The 21128-nt window shown below is 41.2% G+C and overlaps 2 protein-coding genes across 5 annotated transcripts in view; one reads left to right on the forward strand and one right to left on the reverse strand.

The window, feature by feature from the left end:
• spg (dedicator of cytokinesis spg) overlaps window positions 1–21128 on the reverse strand; it is a 243224-nt gene that overhangs the window by 153551 nt on the left and 68545 nt on the right. The window lies entirely within an intron of this gene.
• Window positions 791–20896, forward strand: Inx3 (innexin 3). Of its 2 annotated transcripts, none has more exons than XM_065223198.1 (7): window positions 791–1179; window positions 17472–17695; window positions 17760–18187; window positions 18250–18366; window positions 18429–18553; window positions 18619–18944; window positions 19031–20896. In XM_065223198.1, the coding sequence occupies exons 2-7, from the start codon at window positions 17533–17535 to the stop codon at window positions 19069–19071; spliced, it is 1200 nt and encodes a 399-aa protein (XP_065079270.1). In that variant the 5' UTR covers window positions 791–1179; window positions 17472–17532; the 3' UTR covers window positions 19072–20896. The 2 variants fall into 2 exon arrangements, with proteins under 2 accessions (XP_065079270.1, XP_065079271.1); XM_065223199.1 differs by lacking the exon at window positions 791–1179 and adding an exon at window positions 16407–16518.

The raw sequence follows: 21128 nt of genomic DNA on the forward strand, positions 1-21128 counted from the left end.
AGACAAGGATCTTGAAATTAGTTCTCAATCGATGTCTCTTATGTCTCTCGATGTTAATCCTGGATCTTGAATTTCTGTGCATCATGAAGGGATTTCAAAGATTGAATTTAATAAATTGTTACTTAAGAACTCATCTGTAAACATCTTTACAAATTTGTCAAGGTTTTGCTAACCCTCAAAATGTCTCTCTAACAGTCTCAGAATTCCTTGCCTCAGAAAAACCCCACCGACCTCGGCTGGGATTGAGCCCAAACCCTTTGGAGTGAGAAGCAGCCACGCTTACCACTACACCACCGGCGCCGACCCATGATTTTACTTTGAGGACTTTACAGGACACTCCATGAAATGATTTTGATTGAAATATTTCAAATGTTTCCAGTTTCCCTACACTGGAAGAACACTCAACCACACATCAATTGTGATATCCATTACAATGATTTCAGCGATCACTAGAAGGACCATGTTTAGCAGAACTGTTCGAAAGACATAATCCACAACTCCACGACCGAAATGCCTGTGCGGCACTCAACTCCACACGCACACACACACACACACAGGTACTCGTCCGTACAATCCCGTTCGCCAATGGAATTCAACACCTATACCAAAACCCACAGCGATCTTCAACAAACTTCGAGCTGAGCTCCTTTCTTCACCCTCAACGGAGTCACTCGTTTCAACACGCATACACTCTCGCAAATTCGCTCTCTGTTGCTCTTTCTTGCGCGCGAGAGTGAGCTCCCGGCTACCACTGTTGCTTCGACAAACAAGCACCTTGTCCAGTTTGTACCCACTCGAGCCGAATCAGTCCCAGAGAGACGCTCGTTCGGTGTAAATGGCAGTGATCAAGTAGAGGCAGCCAGTCGTCAGTAGCGTCGTACGGAACGTGTGTGTTCTTCGGCGTTTGTTTTAGGGGAGACAAACCGTGTGTGTGTCTGTCTGTCTGTCATTCAGTCAGTCGGTCGTTCGGTCGATCCGATCCGGCGAAAACCACGAGACGAAACGGCGGGTATCCGTCACTAGCTTGCTAGTAACATTAAGCGCAATAGTAGCAGCAACAACGAAGAATCAACAGTAACAGCATCCATCTTTGGCGACAACGGACGGCGGAGGCGGAGGAGGACAGATAGAGACTGGAATAAGAAGCACGCACGTTCGGTGTATGTGTGTTTGTGATTGGTGTGTTCATTTGTTTCTTTAGCATTACATATTTGTTTGTCTCTGCTTTGCGAGTTGCAAGTTGAAGCACAGAAAGAAGGTTGACAGAAGTTTAAAAAAAAATGTTACGATAGCTGTTTCAGCGAAGCACGGAGATTGCTGTTGTGACAGAAGAAGTAACAAAGAAGGCGAGATAAAAGTGTGCATTTTTTTTTTTGGAGGTAACGGTTCGAAGAAAACAGTGCCGATTTGCTGAAGAATCAAAGCGATCCAAATTATGAATGAAGAAACGGTTGAAAATGGGGAGTGCGTGCAGTGGGAATCGAAAGCACATCAAAGGTGCAGTGAAGCGTGAGTGGATCGGATTTCGACGACACAGGACACGACACCCGAACAACACCACATCATAAAAGGATACGGGCAATCATACGGCAAAGAAAATGGCGTATTTTCCAGCTGCTGTGGCAGAGAGTGCATAGGAGAAGGGGACAGAGCGCGCCGACGAGGGACCCCTCGCCGTACCTGGCCCTGGCATGTGCTTTGTGTTCGGCTGGCTTGCGTTCCCTCTTGTATGCGTGCACATTGACGTTTTCGTCGTTTGTTGTACACACAACAGACAACGCAGCGAACGTCGTCGGCGACGGTGAAGAGAAGAATGATGAAACATTGCAGGAGTCGTTGGAAATGCCGAAATGACGACGATGATGATGATAATGACGATCGACTAAAAATTGATGAATCACTTCTGGAAGAGAAGGGGACGAACCGAAACGTTTACTGATGACTGACTCGTTGAGACTCTATCTGAAACACGACTACTCAATTCATGTTGACTTATGCAGGTATTCCTATTACCGAATGAGGTTATTAGTATCGGCATAAAACTGCTGGTAGTTCCACGAATGTCTTGTCAGCATCTAGCCAGTTGTGGCGCTGGAGGTGATAAACCGTGGGTTGGCAAATTATAGGGTAATTTGAGCGTGCGACACACTAAACAAAAAACTGTCCAACGACGACGACGACGACGGCTAAGAGACCACGCGTTGCCAATTAGTAGCTGATTGATGTTTTGCAACCGCAGCTAAATTTTATGTCTCCGTGCAGTTCGATGGCACAACAACTCGAGAGAGCCAGTCGAAGGAACTGTTTTCAACACTTTGTGTATTTGATGTTTATGTTTTCAAATCTATAAACATCGTTAGGAAAAAAAAAATAAATCATCCAGGGCCCAATCAATCGTTGATCCGTGTGTGGGACGGTTAAGCCATAGCGTATCTTCACAGCTTCATCATAAAGACAGGAAGATAGAGAGAGAAACCTGCACCAGTTGATTTAACTGTTATCCCCGTTTTGTTGTTGTTTCCAATAGCGCAAGCCATGTTTTCTCTTGGATCATAATAAAATACAATGTTGCCACGTTTCCATGGGCTTTCGCAGCCTCTCGGGCCCGTCCATCCCGAACGGCACACACAAAGTGCGAAGAAGGCTCACCAACATCAGCTTTCTTCACGTACCCACTACCTCCTAACAACCATCGCCATCCCAAAACGCCTGTGTGTGCGAACGAGAGAAACTGAAGAGAACACACGGGTGAGGTGCTTTTTAAAAAACGAAAAATGCACATACAGAATAGGAGAACATGTTTGTCCGCCGGAGCCCCGCCGGAGCCCCGCCGGTCGTCGGACCAACAAGGGGGCCAAAGAGGAATACATATTGAAATTCTTCAATCGTTCCATCACGGAATGGTTGGGCTACATTTTCTCACGATCGTTCGGTTTGGAGGTTGTCTTCTTCCTCCAAAATCGGTTGCTCTCCCGCCTGAGTTCAATACATTTCGAATAATAATAACAATAACGATTAGCAGCAGCGCGATGATGGCTGCTTAAAATGGCTACGCAGGCCGGGCTTTCAAGCCTGTCGTTGCTACGCAAGACCTGCATCTGTGGAGGTTAAACTGATAATTTGCTGGCCTGCTCTCCAGTGTGCTCAATTATCTCCCCAGCGAGTAACCGAGTATACTTTCCAAGGGCTAATTGATAGGAATTCTCACCCGTCACCGGAAGACCATTGGCAGCAGTGACGAGTGCCAATTGCGGCTTCCGTGTGCTCATCAATCATACCTAGTAGCTGATTCCCCTTTTCGGCGGTCAACCTTGTCTAAACAAACGACCGAAATTGGTCGCATCCATTTTGTTCATCGGCCGAATGGAATTGATTGATTCCACCGCCGATTCATGCCGGATTACGAACCGACTTGATCATCCTTCAAAGCAGTGATTGAAGTCGCTTTAGTTGGATTAATGCACCGACGACGACAACGACTACAGTGACATCTATCAGCCAACCGTTGCAGTTGAAGGGTGATAAAAGAGGCCTGTGTGTCAAAGTGTAAACAAAGAAGCCAACTGTAAATTATATACAGTAACACCTCCATATATGCGGTGGGTGGTACCGTCCACCCACCGGTTTTTCTCAGCTGTCTTTGAACCAATTCCGTCGATTTTATGTATGTGATTAGTGTCAACCAAAAACTAGTTATCTACAGAAAATCAGCATACGGAGCGATTACTGTAGTTTAAGTTTTTCCGGGCAAGTGCAAGACCGGTAAAAGGAAGAAAGTTGTTTACTGTTTGCACTGTATAAACATGCCTGAATAACATGGATTTATGGGAGACTGTGATGCGCACAGATGTGGATGACAGCATCCACAGCCGTGTGGAGCCAGTCGCTCCGAGATGAATCGTATTATAAGATCTGCGGTCTTTGGCCCTTAGATTTGAGGAAGTTAACAAATTCCGCCGAACGAAAGGTCAACGCAATCTACGCACCTCCTACGTATTTTCGGTTGAATTCAAACTACAAACACAATCGAACGAACACAAAGCGAAGATTTTTAGCGACTCGGCATTAATGGAAAGCGCAAACAAATGTTTTGTTTAATAATGCCGACGACTCGGCGTTTCTCGTTAAAGCGTTCGGGAACATATGGCAAAGCGTTGTTGGGCTCGTGAATATGGATGAAATATAAAAAAAAACTGCTAAGCTTCTCCAGCTGGATGGGGACGGGTTGAAGAAAGACAAATTGCAAAAGCTTCGATCGGAAGAATTATTGATTTTGTTCATCAAAGCAATTACGAGTCAACTTTTTGCGGGAATTCAACTTGGATTGTTTCAAAATCAAACTTCACATTTCCTCCAGTGTAGGAGAACGATTTCCGAAGCTTAAAATATTTCGAATGTAGAAAAATAACTAAAAATTTAGCACAACTTCACCCATTTCTTGCGTCACTTTTCAAATAGACCAATCAACATTGAACGAATCTCTTCATCACCTCTCTCTTTCGTAAATAACTCGGCTGCAAAAACGTTTCCAGTCGTCTTTGTCGGATTAGATGCTACAATGTTGCTTCGAACTGTGTGGCGCAAATATCCGGATATATCTTAACACAGTCGATGTTAATCCAAAGAGAAAGTCGATGAAGAGAATCGTTCAATGTTACTTAGATCCCATTGAAAAGTGACACGAGATTTTCGTAAAAACTAAACAGTGTTTAGGAAACATATTCAAAACGGAGTTTAAAAGTTACTCAAAATCAGTGCTGCAAAATCTCGACAATGCACGGTGATAGTGACAATTCTGCTTTGGTTACTCATTTGAGCTAAGAGTCACAGTCAAGGCAAACCATGTCAATTGTCAGTGACAATTCTTTCAGTGACGAACATGTATACATATTTTAATATGTACATTTTTTTAACTCAAATCCATCGGTGCAGACGTCTATGGAACACAGCCTGAGTAACCTCACTTTTTGCCATTTGTAGTCGAATTCGACTGAAGTTTTCGTTACTCTCATTGGCCGAGTAAATCATTGCACGATGACGTTAACAATTCTGGATCAACAATAGAAAAGGACCCATCAGCATTTGTAAACAAACCGTTCCAAAGCCCATTCTTCACAAATCGAAGGCCGCTCACACAAACCAACACCATTATCGTGTAGATAGAATTTTCCCCTATCCGATGATGGTGTTGGTTTGCGTGGGTGGCCTTCGCTTTGTCCATCCACATCCACATCCGAAGCCATTCACGACCGATTAGAGTAGCTCGAATTTGAGTCGAATGCAACCCAAAATTGCAGTTTTAGTTGACGTCATCGCGCAATAATCTACTGAGGCTGTTAACAATTTGCCGAGTTAAATTTAACTCGTGGTTAAAAGTGACATTTCGAAAGCTATTTTATACCCTGGACAGACTATGGCTCATATTATGTAATACAAGCTGTCTTGCAATGAGCACTCATACATCTAGTTTTCGCTGGAAATCCTATGTATGAGTGCTCATTGCAAGACAGCCTATATTACATGATATAAGCCATAGTCTGTCCAGGGTATTAAGCTGTTGTCGATCGACCGATTTTGGAGCAGAACTCAACCACGATTGTCAAAATCTAACTTCTAGTCCGTCAGAAATAACCACACTGAGGCAAAGTAGCGTAAGAATTCCATAAGAACCACTTATAAATTTCAGCCACAAGAAATCAGCATGTATTTCAAAGCTTTGCCTAATAAACAATATTGTCCGCAAAAAAATAATAAAACTTAGCAGACCGAAACCGAACCCTGGACGTTGAGAGATTACGGGTCCTGTGTCTGGACCACTCGCCTGTCAACGCTTGGGAAAATGGAATGGCTAATGGCTTGAAGAGCTACCTCATGTTAGACGAAAATCTTTCATAAGTCGTGCTTATGAAATTCATATGTGTCGTTCATAAGTCGAGCCTTATGCATGCTCGGGTAGCAGCGTTAATCACGATCCCTCCATCTGTCAAATTTTACCTTTTATCCCAAAAGTTTGAAAGAAACCGCAAATGGTTCAGAGCCTGAAGAAAACATGCTTGAAAATCTACTTGGACATTTCACCCAGTGCAGAACGATTGATGCATGAAATGCTTCAAGGTATTAATTTGATCAAAGTCAATAATAACACAGATTGAAGGGGACAGATGATTTACTTGCGAGATGCTTTTTTTGTGCCACAGACGTTTTTGACGTTTAATCGTCTTTTTCTATCATTCTTATTCATCTATTCATATAGATGAATGGACGGTTTGTTTTCCTAATAATTTGTTTTTCTCTTGCTCGCACTCGTTAGATTTAAAGGGTGCAGTACTGTGCGCCGATTAAACATCAAAAAAGCTCTATTCGGATTCACATGCACCATACAGTGTGGTCAGTTCTACGGATTTATCCGTAGATCTACGGATTTTTAGATTTACTATGGATCTACGGACCGACCATAGAATTTTACGTATTTTCCAGATATGCCGAAAAAATTCTACGGATTCTAAATTCAAAACATGTTACGTTTTGAATGACTGTTTTTGGAAAATGGTCATTAAATTAAGCAATAATTAACGCAATGGCAACAAATTTACCTATCCACGGATCGTACTCCATTAAAAGTTAACAAAACTGGTACCATATAGGCATGATTGCATGAACAGTAGCAAATGATGATCGCGTGTTGTACATTTCTGAAGATATTTTTCGCTATTTCAAGCGTGATATTTAAAATGGCAACAACTAGGGCATCAGTAGGGTCCGTAAAGAAGTCTGATTATCCCACGATTTTGAGATTTAAATCAACCATTTAAGCTGTGGTTTTCGGATGGTAATGCATCGATGTTTAACAACGACAATAATTCAAAGCTGAAACTAACGTAACTTTCAGTGAATTTCCCGAGGAATTGCTACTCAATCTGCATACACATTCAAAATATTCCGGCATCCTGCTGAGATCTCAGCTGAAAGCTCGCATATTTTAGCTTTATGTTGGCATTCTTGTTTACTAAATCCCAGCAAAAAATTAAACACCGGGTTTATCTGATGTGAAAGCGGCTCCAAAAATTATCCGTTTTTCCAAAAATATGTAGACGACGGAGAATAGCTCAAATGTTTTTTAAATGATCGAGCATCGTTGGCCACTTTCATGTGAATGTGGTCAGAAGCAACTGCCACTGAATCTAATTCAAGATTGTGGGATTTAACTCATTTCGGCAAAAAGTGGAGTTACTCATGCACTGAGTAAACGGTACTCAACATCTGAGTAATGGTATTCAAATTGAGATAAAAGTTACTCAATTTCCGCCGTTTTTAAGTTACGCTCAATTTTTAAGTACCTATAGTATCCAACGCAAAATTTTGATCGCTTACTTCAAGTGTAGAAAACTAATTTGTCCCCGAAAATTTCCAGGGAACATCGACATAGAGAACAATCGAGATATAGATAATATCGAGACATAGAGAACTGTAAACGAATCTGAAGGGACTGCTCAAACCATCGAGATAGGGAGATTCCTCGATCGAGATTTAATACATCGAGACATTGAGAGTTAACTGTCCTAATTTCAAGAATGAGTGAACTCGACTTGAAAAAAAATAAAATCAGTGAAATTACAGAACAGGATTTGCTGGAACAACGACCTCAATAAAAATCAACGATTGAAGGCTGGCAGCTCTGCTAGAAACTTAGAGAAGACAAATACAGTCGCGCTGCGCATGACCAAAGCTAGAAATCCTGGCATAGACAAATCAGCAAACAGACAAAACTCTCTCTTTTGAGGGATTGCCATTCATGGCTAACAATTTCGGTCAAGATGCTTTTACCATTGGGCGGGACGACTTTGACTCTACTGACGTAGGTTTGCTACCGGATGAGTGCTTTTGAACCGAAATTCTTAGTTTGAAATCACCAAAAAGGAAGAAACAAACTTAATTTCATTTCGACAATTTTTATTCGATTTCGGTTCCAATCGATCAGAAACCCATTCTAATTTTCAAATTATATGCATTTCAGTATAATTTCCGTTTCACTTTTACAATATTTATAAGAGTATTTGGGGGAATTTTTTGACGTAGGATTACGTTTTTCGGCAACATATTGGGGTTGCAATTTCAAAAAACCAAAATCTACCGTGTCAGGTTTTGACCACGTATAACTCTGTCAATAGCGGATAGATTTTAATTCTAAACAAGCCAATCGATTGGAAATTTTTCTACGAATCTGCTAAAATGAAAACTTTATCAATTTTCAATAGGTCACTATTGAAAATTACACTAATTTCCAACTGCTGCAAATGGTGATCAAAATTATCACCGATTGCCTGCAAAAAAAGTGGTTTCCCTAACACAGTCGCCGAATACTGATACCGAGCACGTAATCCTACGTCAAATCTACGGTCGTAGCTTGGATACAACCACTTACTTTTTTAATCGTTCCGACCCTACACCGTATTTTAATACTTTCAAATAATGTCATTTAGTCAAAAACTAGACTGTTGGAAGCAATTTTATCAAAATCGTTCAAGATTTGACGAAATGCCTGCAATATCTGTCATTCCACGAAACAGATTGAGTACGTACTGGAACTATTTTAAATAAGTGTGATTGTGTTAGCAAAAATTACCATCATAGTGCCTCTCGGTGGGACTTTGTATGGAAGCGAGTAGTCAATTTGTTAGTTTGAGTGTCAAACAGTGAAGTTATTATTTTGCTTTAAATCTTGTGTTTTTATGCTACTTCATACGCGAAGTTTGCGATTTTCAGAGTTGGTTGGAAATGCTAACATGAAGCTTAAGTGGGATAATTTATTAGCTAGAGAATGGTCTTTTAGAAGAGGGTAGGTGGATGGTTCCGTTAGAGTACGGCAGTATGAAAATACATACTTCAAGTCTCCGCGTACATCGTACGGGTTAGGCAAAAGGTGTGCGTTTGGCCCTTCGCTCATTTTCAACATCTCTTCAATTTTCATACTGCCGTACTCTAACGGAACAATCCACCTACCCTCTTCTAAAAGATCATTCACTAGCTAGTAAATTATCACACTAAAGCTTCATGTTAGCATTTCCAACCAACTCTTTAAATCTTGATTTAAACATCAAGATGAAAGTCTATGAGATTGAGCAAAATATCATTGTGCTGAGAAAACGAAGCTCTTTCAGATGTTAACGGATATATTTTTCAAAATTAAAGAACCCAATTGTTAGTTTTGAAACGTTAGGTGTGCTTGAAAAGATCCTAATATGGGTTTCGTAACTTCCCAAAAAACGAGTATGAACAACCGTCTACAAGCTCTCAAAACCTGATTATCATGGCTGATTTTGCAAGGCCCATCAGCCTTGACAATGACCATTTTTAGATTCTATCTGCATTTAAAAACAGTCACTTGTTTCAGTGTATTCGCTCTTATTTCATATTCCTGTTGGAATTAGAATATGCTGAGATCTACAATATCGTTTCGTATTCAACCAAATCCCTGGGGGAACGACACATCTAAATCTCAATCATAAATGCTCAAACAATCTCAAGCTAGCATATCAATCTACGAAAAATTTACGTAAATTCTACTTGGATCGCACTTCATCTATTTGCAGAAAATTTTCAAAATCTTCAGTAACCTTCTATCTATCTATTCAGCGTACGCTTAGCACAGCAAAACGAAATATTTTTTGAATCGAAGATAGAGACGTTCCCCTCGCCAAACCCACTGTTTAAGAGGCGATATTTGGAATTTCGAACCCAGCGGTTCTGCAAGGCTATAATATAACGCATCAGACTCTCATGTCATCCTTTTGAGTTGCATTCGAACATTTTATTCCGATTATACGACCAAAACCGAGAAGTTTACTCCTGCCATCTTTACGTAGCTTGCACGAAGAAAAGGTAATCAGGGCTAGGTGAAATTAATGTCTTTGTTTTGAAGAAAAACAGTGGGATCGGTCGTGACTGACCGTAAACGAGAAGCTACGTCCACATTACAAATTAACTCTCATTTATCAACTAGTCACGATGACGGCATGCATGGATATTAAAAGTTTTGATACAGGCTGAATGGCCGAAACATCGAAAAGAACTGACGAGGAATTTGGAATCCACCGATGGAAGTCATTACTGCAGAAAGTCTCCTGTAGGTGGCCACTAGACTGATGCAAAATTTGACTTTTTCGCTTCACAGTGCTTAAATGGTTTCAAATCGGGTCGTGATTAGCCTCCAAAAGTTACAACTCATTTGGTTAGAAACAGACTTCGCACAAACCATTTGAAATTTTCATGTAAATTACTATGGGAAATCTCAACTTTTTGTTCATTGCCTTCTAGTCTTTTTCCATACTGAGCTGCGAAACAGCTCGATAGCTCGAGCATGATCGATTGAGCATGATCATAAGACATCAGCGCATTTAACCATTAATAACTTTCGATCCTTGCATTTAATCAAAAAGTGGTTTTTGGCAAAGTTGTAGCTGGGAAAATTTCCTACAAGTAAAATTGAAAGCTTCTGAAGCAGACCAATATGGTGAATTATTAGATAGACATGAACAAAAATCTTGGTTTTACCATAGTAATTCCCATACAAACTTCAAATGGTTTGTGCCATTTCAGTTTCTCACCAAATGGGTTCAAATTTTGAGAGGTTAGTCAGGATCCAATTTGGAATCGTTTAAGTATTGTGGAGCGAAAATTGCAAATTTTGCATCACTCTAGTGGCCACCTACCTTGAAAGCTGTGGGCTTTGTAGTTTTGAATCTGAGAATGAATGGAGATTTTTGGTTTTTGATCGATTATTCAAAACCTATGGCGATTATCCCTGTGTACTGGTCAAAGCGGACACTTAATGCACAATGCAGATAAATCCGTAGTTCCTGATAACTAAAAAAAAAACTAAGCTTTTTCCTAGAATGGAAAATATGCTTGACTATCCTATACTGGAAAATATGTTTTATAGCCAAGCAGGGAAATCAATAATATTTAAAATCCGAAAAATATATCAAGTATTTCAATGAGACGGTTAACCATATCCATTGAAAACAAGTGAAATTTTCTGCTATTCCATGAAATAAGGCTTAAATACTCACTTTCAAGCGTACACTTTCACATTTTTCGTTATTGACAGCTTGCTCCCATACCAAGTCTCACCGAGGGGTGTTAATATGGTGATTTTTGCTAATGTAATCGATCTTATTTAAAATAATTCCAGTGTACCAAAATTGATGAAATTTTGGATGTCCGTTCCATTTTTAAGGCAGATTACGAATATGCATTTACCACAATACTCTTAAATAACCCAATTTCGCGGTTTTTCTCGTGTTTTTATTCGATATACATTTAAATTAAAACCAAAAGCCGAAGGGATCACTACACTGAAAATAAATCTTAATCAGCGAGTGAGTCACTTTTACTCATTCGTATTGAGAAATTTCTAAAAGCATAGGTTATTCATGCTCTGAGTGACCTACGCTTTAGAAAATTTCTCCGAACGTATGAGTAAAAGTTACTCACAACTGAGTAAAAGTGACCCACTCTCTGAGTTAGTTTCGTTTTCAGTGTAGATTAAATGGGTTATTATTAAGACAGCAGCACTTTTCATGGGTCTTGCATTTAGTGCGTTCGAAGTCTTAAAAAATGTCTATCTTCAAAATTAACTCAAGACTCTTAACAGGAATTTATTAAAATGTTCTTTAGCATTTTCTTCAGAATTCCTTCATCTAAAAAAAAATTGAAATTCAGTCTGGAAGTCTCTTGAATTCATAACGGTCCAGGAATTCTCGACAGAACAATCCAAAAAATAATGAAATACCCTAAGATGCTCTTCGAATTTTGAAGTTTTTTCTAAGAATTCACTGAAGCTTCCGTACATCACTCTACCGTGGATTTCCCGGTAATCTGACCGATTTTAATCCGAACACTTTTAAGTATGAACCACGCTAATCTGTACGCCGTGCATACTAAAAGTTCTTCAAACGTCATTTAACAAATGGAATGGAACGATCCGAAATGGAACGCAGAATAAAAAAAAACAGCAAATAAGGTTACCAGAAACACGGTTTTCTGATAGTCTAGGGTATAGGGTTACTAGAAGTTCAAATTAAAAATGAACCACCGTTAATATGCACGAAGTGTCGTTAAGATTAACGGGGGTCCACGGTATTTAAAATTCGCATGCATTCTCTTTAGAACTCCCATGCAATTCACCGCAGAAATTAAAACATTTTTGCTCAGAATTATCTTAGAGTTCTCGTCTAAATTCATCTAAGCATTCACTTCCCTTCAAATCCTCCAGAAATTCTATACGAGTTGCCCTACAATTCTTTCGGAATTGTACCCTTAACATTCGATGCGCTTGGTATGTTTCACGGATCCCGGAATCCTGTTCACAATCGTCATGGAGTTTTCCGCAGAGCTACTTAAAAAAAAAATAACTTGGAGTTTCAGCAAAAATTTTCTTAGAATTCTACTGTGAAATGGCTTGGTGTTAAACCTGGAATACATTATAGTTCCTTGAAAAAAAAAAACATCTAAGATTCTCATCATCATTCTTCAAAATGACTGTGCCCTGGAAATCTAGTCCAGTCGATAGGTCTTGAAATTATTTAAAGGTACAAAAAGTTATTTTTTTTCGAACCGAAGAAGAAGTATATTTTTTTCTAAACAAGTTGTCATCGTAATTGACAGGCATTTCCCGGTGACTTCGAACCTCGGTTCACTGGTCACCCTGAATTTGTGTTCCGTTAACTCAAATTTGCAAAAACACAGGTCACTCATAGACCGAGTAAGATTTTCATAGATTTTCTTCAAATATCAAATATCAAATAGAAAAATATGACTCAGTCTACTCAGTCTTCTGGGTACTGCGGAGGGGATCGATTTTTCATGTCTAAAGCTTTTTTGCTCTTTCTCAGTTGATTCTCGACAAATGCTCTGAGCCAGCCATACAGGTTTCGCCAAAGTTTGTTTTCCAGCAATTCAAAACTCAGCTGATTCATAAAAGCTGTGCTGATTTTTAAACTTGCCTCACTGAGCCTGTTGGATTTTGCCTTTGAGCTTAAAATTAAGAATGCGTTTTGAAAAAGTATGGATAATTTTTATGAGATAACAATGCTTGTCGGTAGATAAGAACAGTAACAGCATTTGTTCCTTGTGGATGTTTCACTCCCGTTAAACAGTTCATACTGGCTCCCAAGTGACAAGCACATGGACGAGTGCACCGATGAATTTGAGTTCACTCACTCGAGAAAAAGTGACACAAGCTGCGAGCAATGTTTACTAATCATGAACACTAAATGTTCATTATTCATTATTTAGTGTTCATTATTAGTAAACATTGCCCGCAGCATGTGTCACTTTTTCTCGAGTGAGTGAACTCAAATCCATCGGTGCACTCGTCCATTGAGTGAGTCAGCAGTACCCAGACTCATCAAGATCGGCTCTTCTTGCTTTCTGACAAACGTCAGTTTGATCGTTTGTTTTTAAAACCTACCTCAGGTTGAGGCTCGCACGGAAGAAAAGTTCGGTTTCACACTGTGTTGGAACTGGTTCCAACCCCGATAATAAACAAATTCGCTATATATTTGGTATTTTCGGCATTCAGTCTCAAATAAATTGCATTGAAAAGTTTCTGACTGAAGTTGAACGATTGTTCTGTGTGATTTAGATGCGATAAATGAAAGAAGATTTTTCAAACAACTAGGATTAAGATTTAGATGTGACGCGAAAGTAGCTGTGTGAGGCAAACTCGAATTCATGTCTGTTCAGGTGATAAATCTTTCATAACAAAAATGGTTGAAAATATGCCAGCACATTTGCCCCAGTGCAGAACGATTGGGGCTTGAAATATTTCAACTTCAATTTCAATCAAAACAAAACCACATGATTCAAGGAGACAGATGAGTCTTATTGGATAATTTGTGAAAGTTAAGATCCACGTGCAGCAACAATGCTTCCGGATCCAATCCATAGCGGCAAAGTGACTAGCTAAATCTATGGTCCATCTGTAAGATTAGCCGCAAGTGAGCTCAAAGTTGGGTTTTGCGATTTTCTACATATTCGGGTTGATTTTTAGCGTGCTCCTAACTATACAGCGTTGCCAGATATAGAACTTTTTGGCGTTTGAGCGGCGGACCCTAATGCTATTTTGGGGCTACTCAGGGACTGAGGTGATCGCACTCATTTTTAGATGCTGTGTACAAATGAAGGGACCGCTGAATACATCGAGTTATAGAGAGTTGGCTGTATTTAAATACAAGTTTAAGCTCGAGTTCGATTGCTCAGTCAAAAGCAGAAATCCACTCTCCTTTACTGATCTCCTGGAACCAGGACCAACGGATCCGGCTCCAATGTTGTGCATCGTCGTCAATTATAGCTTCCACCGGTTTGCCATAACAGGAGATGAAGGGGAAATTGTTTCGACAAGCTTTGGTTCATCAGAACGATCGAATTCCACTCAAACCTATTGCCAGAATATAACTACGATAGTTATTGTTCTTCGTATCTGGTTTCTCTGGCAGTTTCCACTTGCTGTCCCAATATTGAAGGACTGTCCACGAAGCAGCCCACAGCCACAAAACACTAGTTGAAGCATGACGATTTTGAGTTCAAAACTCGGTTCAAAGTTCCTGATCTTCCACAATTATTAGTCACCAGCGCATATTCTCTGAAGTCCTCTAAGTAAAACTATGGACGTCTGTTAAAAGTTGTTCCAATCAACCAGTCGTTCATACTATTACTAGAGGGCTTTAATTTTTGACGTAGGATTACGTCTATCGGCAACATATTTTGGGCGCAATTTAAAAAAAAAACAAAATCGACCGCGTTACGAAAAGTGGTCAGGTTTTGACTACGTATAACTCTGTCAATAGCGGATGGATTTTATTTCTAAGCAAACCAATCGATTGGACATTTTTCTACGAATCTGCTAAAATGAAAATTCAATCAATTTTCAATAGGTCACTATTGAAAATTACGCAAATGTCCAACTGTTGCAATGGTGACCAAAATTATCACCGATTGCCGTCAAAACAATGGTTTCCCTAACACAGTCATCGAATCATGATACCGAGCACGTAATCCTAAGTCAAATTTACGGTCGTGTCTGAAATAGAACATCTAACTTTTTTTTTTTTTTTAAAAATCATACACGACCAATAACACCAACCCAAATTTGAGTTCAGTGTGCTCATAAACCGCATAAAGTGCAGAAACTCAGCGCAGAGTATATTTCCTGCGTTTTCCCAGGAAAAAAAAACCCGAATATGAGAAAAGTCAAGATTTGATTCACTCAGTCTATTGGTACTACTTCTAGATGGAGTAAAATTTTCGTAAATTTTCCCTATTTTCCGGAAGACTTTACGGATCAAATTTACTCATTGCTGAGTTCCTGCACTTTTACATGACATTTTTTCCCCCTATAATTTCTATGACATCGACCACCTCTGAGCGGGACTTTCCGAGCGTTCTGCAAACTTTTCAACCCAAACACAGCTTTGATTGCCATGACGAAGCAATTTAGTTAAAACCGGTGGTTTATGTTTCGATTTAAATCGCATTCCGCCTTCGACTCATCACTCGCCGTGAATCACACAGTTCAACAATTGCCTCTGGTGAAGCATAATTCCAAGAACATTTACCACAACGCTGGAATTGTTGACGGATGTCCGTCATATCAAGTCAGTTAGTTGGTGACAATGACGACCGCTGTTAGAGCCGATGTGTTCTAATGTCAATCAATCTAAATCCAATCGATCAAGCTTTGCTAACCGAAATCAAATTACGGCGCGGTAGACTTCCCGGCCAGACGCAGCGAATCTTATCTAGGATGATTATTTCCCGCAGGTTGGAGACAATTTTGAATTCATGGCATGTGAACCATGACCTCCGTCAACCGAAAACGCTCAACATCCGGGTGCAATACGTCAGTTATATAGACTTGCTCAGATAAACCTATTTCCCTTGTCTTTGTTGGGCAGACACAAAGACTCGCTCTCGCTCCTCTCGACACATGACTGGCACAAATTCCAAGACCCTCTACGGAGACGGAGGAATCATTTATCACCACGAAGTGGTGAAGCAACATCTGATTCCAGCGACAAACGGCTACCAAGCAGTAGTCGAAAATCGTCGTAGAACACTAACTTGATGGACATAAAACATACTGCTGGCTGTAGATCGGGGCTGTGATGTGGTGTAACTGTTTTTCTCATTTCCAATTCCAACCAACTATCGTTCTGTGTGTCGACCACATGTGCGACGAACGACGACGACGACGACGACGACAACAACGGATAGTGAATGTACAGTAAATGAGTAAATTAGGAAACTGTGGGCGTGCGACGACGAGAGTTGAATGAATCGCGACCATTCAGTTCTGATCCAGTCATTAGTGCCCAACGGCTTCTGTTCCAGTCGTAGAACATCAGGCGGCAGTGAACGACGGACAACCTCAATATTCAGCGCCACACTTCTTCACGCAGTGAAGGGAAAGCGATGACCTTTCTTCTTGCACGCTGAGATAACGAACGTTCTGCTGTAGTAAGTCGAAATGGTTCTGTGAAGTGCGATTAGAACGCGTTTTGCGGTGAAGTTAAATAATACGGAGGTTACGTAACGAACGTGATCGACGCTCATTAGCCTAACTAATTGCGGAATCGACGGCGGTTGACGGTTCGGTTAATTGTCGGTTATTGTTTACACCCGCCGCGTATTGATCGCATATGGGATCGTCACTGAATGACCGCAGTGCAGTTGTCGCATATACACCGACACAGCTACGGATCGCAAATCCAGCTTTGCATAAACCCGTTTTCCACTATTCATCAAGCACAATCAACGAGAAAATTGCAAACTGAAGTGCACTTGGGTGTGACCGCGCGTCCACGTTGTTAGCCGCGCACACAATACAAAGCACAGCCAGCGAAGCGCAATTTTGCGGCTAACCCGTGTCGAACTAAAACAAAACATAATGCCAGGTGATGATAAGAACGACGGCGACAGTTGGCGTGTGCAGCGGCGGTCCTCCACTTACGAGTACGAGAGATACAGGACAAATGGATTTGACATTGAAGAGATCTAAGTGCGCGCCCGTAGACGAAGGGACACTCGGACCGACTCGTTTCGAATCGGATCATCTCGCGGAGAACAATGCCAGTTTAAATCAACAAATATCACATGAATAAGATATCCAATCTCCGGTTGTTTGCCGTGGTTTATTGCCGTGGATTAGTGAAGCAAGTGATTCGGGAAACGGTGAAAAGTGTGCGAAAGCTCCGCAAGCATCTACGATCAATCATCTACCGTATGAAAAGGACTGACCTCCAATTAGGGCCGGATCACATAAATCAGGCACGCTGTCGACGGGTGTTAATAGGCTATAATTAAGAAGAGAAGTGCTGGCCTCAACTGCAACTCAGTGCGACGGCAACAAACGTGCTGGTATCGTATGTGTCTTCCCGATTTCTAACGACTACCTTTTACGATCATTCCAGAGTCGAGATCATCGGGGACCCATAGCGCACAAGGTACCACCATCACCACAACGTAACAACCATGGCTGTGTTCGGATTGGTCTCGTCGGTGGCCGGCTTCATCAAAGTCCGGTACCTCATCGACAAGGCCATCATCGATAATATGGTGTTCCGGTGCCACTACCGGTTAACCAGTGCAGTGCTATTTCTCTGCTGTGTGCTCGTGACGGCAAACAATCTTATTGGTGAGTTCGAATTGATTGTGCCAACAACGTCAGAATGATTTTTTTTAACACTCGCTGCTTTCAGGTGATCCAATTTCCTGCATCAACGACGGCGCCATTCCCGGTCACGTGATTAACACGTACTGCTGGATTACGTACACTTTCACGCTGCCCGGTCAGCACGGACGCCCGGTGGGCACGTCCGTTGCCCACTCAGGCCTTGGAAACGAGTTCAACCAGGAGCGAACGTACCACAGCTACTATCAGTGGGTGCCGTTCATGCTGTTCTTCCAGGGTCTTCTATTCTACATGCCCCACTGGATCTGGAAGAACTGGGAAGAGGGCAAGATGCGCCTGATCTCCGATGGACTGCGCGGTGCCATGACTCTCGGTCCGGAAGAGCGCAAGGGACGCCAGGGACGGTTGGTCAAGTACCTGCACGAAAGCATGAAGACCCACAATACCTACTCGTTCGGTTACTTCATCAGCGAAGCACTCAACTTCATCAATGTCGTGAGTATCTCTATGGTCCGTTCAAGAATCGAACGAACTCTAAGCTCCTAAACTCATTCCAGGTCGGCAACATCTTCTTTGTGGACAAGTTCCTCGGTGGTGCATTCTTGACCTACGGCTCGGATGTGCTCAAATTCAGTGGCATGGACCAGGAGAACCGCTCGGATCCTATGATTGAGGTCGGTATGGCCCCTTTCAACCGGTCTTCAACTTGCTAAATCCCGTAAATCCCCATTTTCAGATCTTCCCTCGCGTGACCAAGTGTACATTCCACAAGTACGGAGCTTCCGGGAGCATCCAGAAGCACGATGCCCTCTGCGTCCTGGCGTTGAACATCCTGAATGAGAAGATCTATATCTTCCTATGGTACGATCGCAAATGATCCTTGCTTCTCCACCTTGCTCTAAATTCGCACCATTCTTCCATCCCAGGTTCTGGTTCATCATCCTCTCGGTTCTATCCGGTCTGGCCATTCTCTATTCGGCGGCCATCGTCATGATGCCGACGACTCGCGAAGCCGTCCTCAAGCGTCGCTTCCGCTCGGCCACTGCCCTTCAGATCGAGAACCTCATCCGCCGGATCCAGATCGGGGACTTCCTGATGATACACCTGCTCGGGCAGAACATCAACGTGACGTCCTATTGCGAGGTGCTGCACTCCCTGATGACTCAACTGGACGAGGATCAACCGGGTGACACACCGTCCGCTCCGTCGACCCTAGAAATGGCTCCCATATATCCGGAAATTGGAAAATACGGTAAAGACACTGCAATCTGAAACCCCCCCTTTTTTGGCCATGTAACAATCTGTTTCAAAATTCCCGGTATTTTCCGATTTCCACAGACAAGGAAAAGGCAGTGCTGCATCAGGAATACGAAGCATAAAACATCCACACGCCACAGGTAGACAGAGATAGCGAGTGCGCGCACGCGCGACAGAAAGAGAAAGAGCATAGGAGAGCTGTGTTTAGAACGTTAGAAGAAGAAGAAGGAAGCGAGAGAAAGACAGGAAACGCGGACGCAGGAGGAAACCGGAGTGAAAGGACCTGAGCGATTGAGAAAGCTAGAGAGATAGAGAGTGCGAGCGAACGAATGATTTTTAAGAAGCTACATTCCGGAGGGAGGAAACATACTCGGCCGCCTACGGAATTGCCCACCAGACGACGAGTGTGCGAGCGAATGTGTTTTTGGTTTGGGAAAATCTCATCTCAGAAGTGTCTGGTCTGTTGTCCGAGCACACGACTAGTGTGCAGAAGAAGTGCAGGGAGATAGCGAAAGCGAGAGAGAGAGAGAGAGAGAAAGAGAGAGAGAGCAATGAGTTTTTTTTGTTTTTAATATACGCCGGAGCCGAATTTTTTGCGGTTCTAGATAGAATTCAGAGACGAGGAGCTAAATATATACATATTTGTATTTTAATCTGTAGGATTTTTAGGCAAGTAACGGAGCATTTTACGTGCACGATTTCTCCCGGGAAGCCGAAAGCGGAAAACTGTCAAAATTGAATCGTCAATTGAGGAATCTTTGCAAATGAGAAGACTGTCTCTTTTTAAAGAAAAAAAAACACTATTTAAAAAACACGTTCAGGAAGTCAACATTCGAAACTATTTTAAATTTTAGCGTGTATCTATCGAATCAAAAGCATACCTATTTTTTCTAGGATTTTAAACTCAAAAAAAAATGAAAGGCATAGTATTATTCCAGCAAAAAAAAAACGGCCAATCGCAATCAGTGATAGTTAGGGGCGTTAACACTATCTCAAAAAAAACCGAATACTTTATTATACAAGAGGAAAACGAATTGCCATAAATTGTAAGACACACCAACACACACAAACACACGCAAACACAATAGACTAGAAGAGAAAGAAGCAAAAAGAAATACACAAGGAGCGAAAGAGAACACATGAGTGAGAAGAATCAAGTGCAACAACAGCAACAAAATGTAGTGCTCAAATATAGTTCAGATTTTAGAAACAACGCGCATTTAGCTTCCGATTTCGAAAAAAAAACTCACACTCATCATCTTCCACAATCAATTCGAAACAGAAGAATACTATGTACCGAGAACTTGTTTCCCATTTTTGTCATTCCTCAAATTTGTCTCAGCCACAACCTTCATTCTTCATTTTTTTTTTAGTAGATAGAACAATTTTAACTAAACGAGAATAAACGGAAAAAAAGCTGCCTTATAGAGAGAGAGCGTCGTCGTGAACTAATTTTACTAAAAACGAGAAAAACAAAAAAAATAAAAGCGCAAAAAAAGTGGAAAACTTTCATCTCATTAGAACTAAGGAGGAAAAAGTGGAGCAATTTTTTTTTTTTTTCGTTTAGAAACGTCGTCACACAGAATCTTTGATTGATTAGCAAGTAGAAACCGGGATTTTCTCGTATTTTTTTTTGCAGAGTTCGACAGTAGTATGAGTGAGATGCACGGACACAGAGTACAGATTTTACAGATTTCTTCCAATCAAAATGACAATCAAATAGTGCATGCAGATCATATAATTCCTTTTTGTCGACTTAGAAACGTTAATTCCACATACAATTACATGATTTTGTTTCATAATCGAGCTAGCCATTTATATCAGTAAAAGACATACATACAACAGAACACTCGAAACGAAATGCTACTCTTATCAAACTTGCAAAATAAGGAGAAATTTTATTGTGATAAGCTTGAAATTTAGAGGAAATAAAACAGTTTTATAAGACTTGTGAATTTGTTTGATTGGTTGTCCGAAAAAAAAAAATCCCGGCGAAATGACGCAGAAAATTAGAAATGTTCCCATCAGTACCTCATCTGTTTCGGTGCTTATCTGTGCCGTTGAAAAGTTTCCGCCTATCGCGCTGACGCGCATCTAGCATACAAGTTGCATAAGCAAAGGCGCTCTACTTGTTTTTTTTTGTTTTGCGCAGACGAGAGTCGATTGCGGTGCTTCGATT

This window comes from Ochlerotatus camptorhynchus, unplaced genomic scaffold, assembly GCF_037179485.1.
Source record: "Ochlerotatus camptorhynchus isolate MF236.1 unplaced genomic scaffold, CSIRO-AGI_Acam_v1.1 ptg000185l, whole genome shotgun sequence".
In the NCBI taxonomy this organism is placed as follows: Eukaryota; Metazoa; Arthropoda; class Insecta; order Diptera; family Culicidae; genus Ochlerotatus; species Ochlerotatus camptorhynchus.